This window comes from Atta cephalotes (assembly GCF_000143395.1).
Source record: "Atta cephalotes unplaced genomic scaffold scaffold00004, whole genome shotgun sequence".
Classification (NCBI taxonomy): Eukaryota; Metazoa; Arthropoda; class Insecta; order Hymenoptera; family Formicidae; genus Atta; species Atta cephalotes.
This window is the reverse complement of record NW_012130068.1, coordinates 500,320-503,830: the sequence shown is the minus strand read 5'-3', so window position 1 is coordinate 503,830 and position 3,511 is coordinate 500,320. Positions and strand designations below refer to the sequence as shown.

The 3,511-nt window shown below is 32.0% G+C and overlaps 1 protein-coding gene across 1 annotated transcript in view; it reads right to left on the bottom strand.

Moving 5' to 3' along the window:
* LOC105625869 (calcium/calmodulin-dependent protein kinase type II alpha chain) overlaps nucleotides 1-3,511 on the bottom strand; it is a 119,068-nt gene that overhangs the window by 12,212 nt on the left and 103,345 nt on the right. The window contains exons 13-14 of the mRNA XM_012207180.1: nucleotides 3,223-3,285; nucleotides 613-688 (exon numbers count right to left, since the gene is read on the bottom strand). Coding sequence (XP_012062570.1) covers nucleotides 613-688; nucleotides 3,223-3,285 — 139 coding nt within the window. The remainder of the gene's footprint in view (nucleotides 1-612; nucleotides 689-3,222; nucleotides 3,286-3,511) is intronic.

Below are 3,511 nucleotides of genomic sequence, written 5' to 3'. Positions count from 1 at the left end.
ATATATATATATATATATATATATATATATATATATATATTTATATATATCTTCCAGTTAATTTGGAATCATTTTTCCTTTAGCAGAAAGATTTTTTGTTTACCTTAAAAAAAAATCTAAAATAACATTTAAAAACAATAGCCGAGGCTTTTTTATTCAGTATAAAATATATCAAGTTTATCAAGTATTTTTTTGTATCAGCCTATATACAGTATTATCGGGAACATCGGCTATTTCTACCAGATTAATCGTCAATCGTCCAAATTTAATTTTAAGTGATACATGTTGATGAAATATAAACATATAGTAACAGTGGTTTAACAAATATGAAATGTAAAACAAAAATATTGATATCCAAAAAATCATCGAATAATATATTCTTTAATAAAAATTTTATATATGATATCTCGAATCTTTCTATTTTCAATATTTTAAAAATCAGAATATAATCCTTTAAATAATCTGAAATAAATTTTTTCTGAAGTTGAAGTTTTCTCGTTATAAGAAAAATCTAGCATCGTAGACTTATCAGTACTTGAGCAATATTCTATCGTTACAAACATACAAAATGGTCCTTTGAATTCTTCTTTAAACGATTATATCGTTACTTACGTGTATGCCTCGAAATCTCCGGTGTTGATGCTCTCGATCAATTGCTCAGTCATCTTGATGATTTCCTGTCGGCGTGCTGGAACCGTCAATAGATCAATGAATCAATCGGTCCGTGCCGAGGTGTTCAGCACGCCCATTGGGCTTACCGACATATTATACGGCACAAACACAGTCGCATGCACTTTATTTTTTTCGTCAACTTTTCTAAAGCCCTACACCTTGCGGCCCCTGATTGTGCACAAGAACAATAAGCCATACTCGCGCAATTAATTTCTATATCGAGCGCATTGGATTCGTAGATCGGATTTTTGTCAAAGAACATATCAAAGAACGACTAATTAAAACAGTAAAATTTGAAAAAATGAGCGCTCACAATTTTAATTTTGATATAAAAAATTGTAACAATTTCTAACAGTTAAAATTGTTATACAATTAAATAATTTTATAAATATGTCGAAAAGAACTTGCGGGAAAATTATCTATTATTAATTAATCGAATATAGTAAATTGATATATTAAAGTGAAGAAAAATATACAGATAATAAGAAATAATATTATTTACTTCAATGCGCGCGTTTAACATAATGCATGTATTAAAATAAAAATACAAGATACTCGGCTGATACAAGTGACCCTTTTCCACTTGGCTAACATCAGAACTCTTTCACGCTCTCAATGATTCGTGATTACGAAATCACAAGCGCACAATGCACGATCGCGTCTAATTCAGTGATCGTTTCGTGTCGACTGAGTGGTGAGATCCGAGAGAGTAACTCGAATTGCCAAATTGGCGATTGAGCTGCGCAGCGCGTGTCTCGCGTTTCTGTCATTCTCTTCAACGACCTTTCCCCTCAGGTTCATTCAGACTGTCGCTTCATTCACTCAACAAGTATATCCATCCACATGTTCATCGATGCACACTTCACCTGCGAACCTCCTGACTTTTCGATCGTATTCGTGCTCTCCTCGTCGGTATGTTTCATGCGTAACGCGTGCACGCATCAATTCGACGGTGCGTCTAAATTGTTTCAATCTCGTTAGGAACGAACGGCCATTCGTTGGATTAATGATTACGAAAAAAAGAGATTACTGGGCACTTTGTATTTATTGTAATTACTTCTTATAAAAATTATCTTATATTATGCATGGATATCTAAATCAAAGATCATATAGCTTTCGAATCACAATAAATTAATATTTGATTGTATATACATTTAATCTAACGATGCGTTCGTCGATATATATTACTTACGTTATAGATCGGCAATTATGTATAGGAAAATTGCGATTATTCCTTAGATGCTTCAACAATTGAAACAATTCCACGAAGAGACTTGGAAAGTGTTCGGAGATCGCAAGAGATATAGTATAAGCTATTATTTCGCGTTTTTAATCGGAATCAATCATTGTATTTTATATAATATATATTTGTTAGAGATCAATCAATTTTGCATTGATTTTCAGTTTTTCTCGAGAGACAAATTCAAGACCTCACATCGGAATGAATCAGCGTCGTAGACATCTTATTATTATTAAATCACGCGAAATAAACGCGATTACGTCAAAATAATGATAGAGATATCACGGTGAAAAATAATAATGAAAACAGATTGAAAAATTTTACTTTGGCAATGAATTATTGTGCTACGATTTGTAGAATACCACTACCACCATCACACAACCGCCAGTCTTACTACATTACTATGTCTGTCCTAACTAATTAATTAAACTTTACCGCACCTCGGTATTCTATTACGAAGTCTACCATTCCCCGATCTCTGATCGATCTGATCTCTGATCTTTAGACATTTATCGTCGTATTAAGCGTAACACACTCCTCTTCCGTAGCTCTATATATTTTACTATTACGTGGCAGCAATTACGTAGATTACATGAGAGTAAACTTTACGCATTTGATACTCAGTAGGCACTTTGCATCATAAAGCATAGTTGTGGTATCCTAGAATTCTCGCTCGACAGAAATGTTTTAAATAATCTTTTTTTTTCTATATTATTCTCGATATACACACAATATACGAGATCTAAAAGATCGATCGGGATTTTAAGAACAAGTTTTCTTCCGTAATAAAATTCCGAGAAATAATGTTTCTCGCAAGAGTGATTGTATTGCGTTATTATTTAATAAATTATTATCACTTAATAATCTCTCATATAGATCATAGAAAATATAATTTATATATATATATATATATACTATATTATACGAATTATGACATGCGGCCATATTTCGTATTGATATTGTAAACCGTGCGATATCAGTTAGTAAAGCTTCTAGAGAGAGAAAACACATTGCGTTAAAAAAGAACTAAAGCACTTTATAAAAATTCATTCAGTATAAATAATTCCTGTATAATTAGTTGTATTAAAAATATTAAAATATTAAAATATGTATTAAAACTTTTAAACTAATTAAAATTACAGTCCAATTCAGTCTTAGCTCCTTTTTTTTTGGCAACATGTTTTCTCTCATAAACTCCTAATCAATAAAACTAACAAGTCGAAGAGAGTACGAGTATTTCCTCGATTCGTTCCGACTTGACTTTCCTTGGTCGATTCGTCGTTTATATACGACGTAATTTCGCACTTTACCTGAGCACTGGGAGTTGGTTGAAAGCTGGCTGCAGGTCTTGATAGGACACACGATTCTTATGTCTATAAGCAATATATATATCCCTTTCGTATTAAAAAAATGGACAAGACGGATATTTTCAAGACAATACTCAAGCTGCTGCACACGAAGAGGATTGAGCTATTAAACTGCTTTATATTTTTAAGTATCCGTTTACGAGTAACGTACGGAGAATCTCATTAATTCTTTCTTCTCTCTCTCTCTCTCTCTCTCTCTCTCTATATATATATATATATATATATATATATA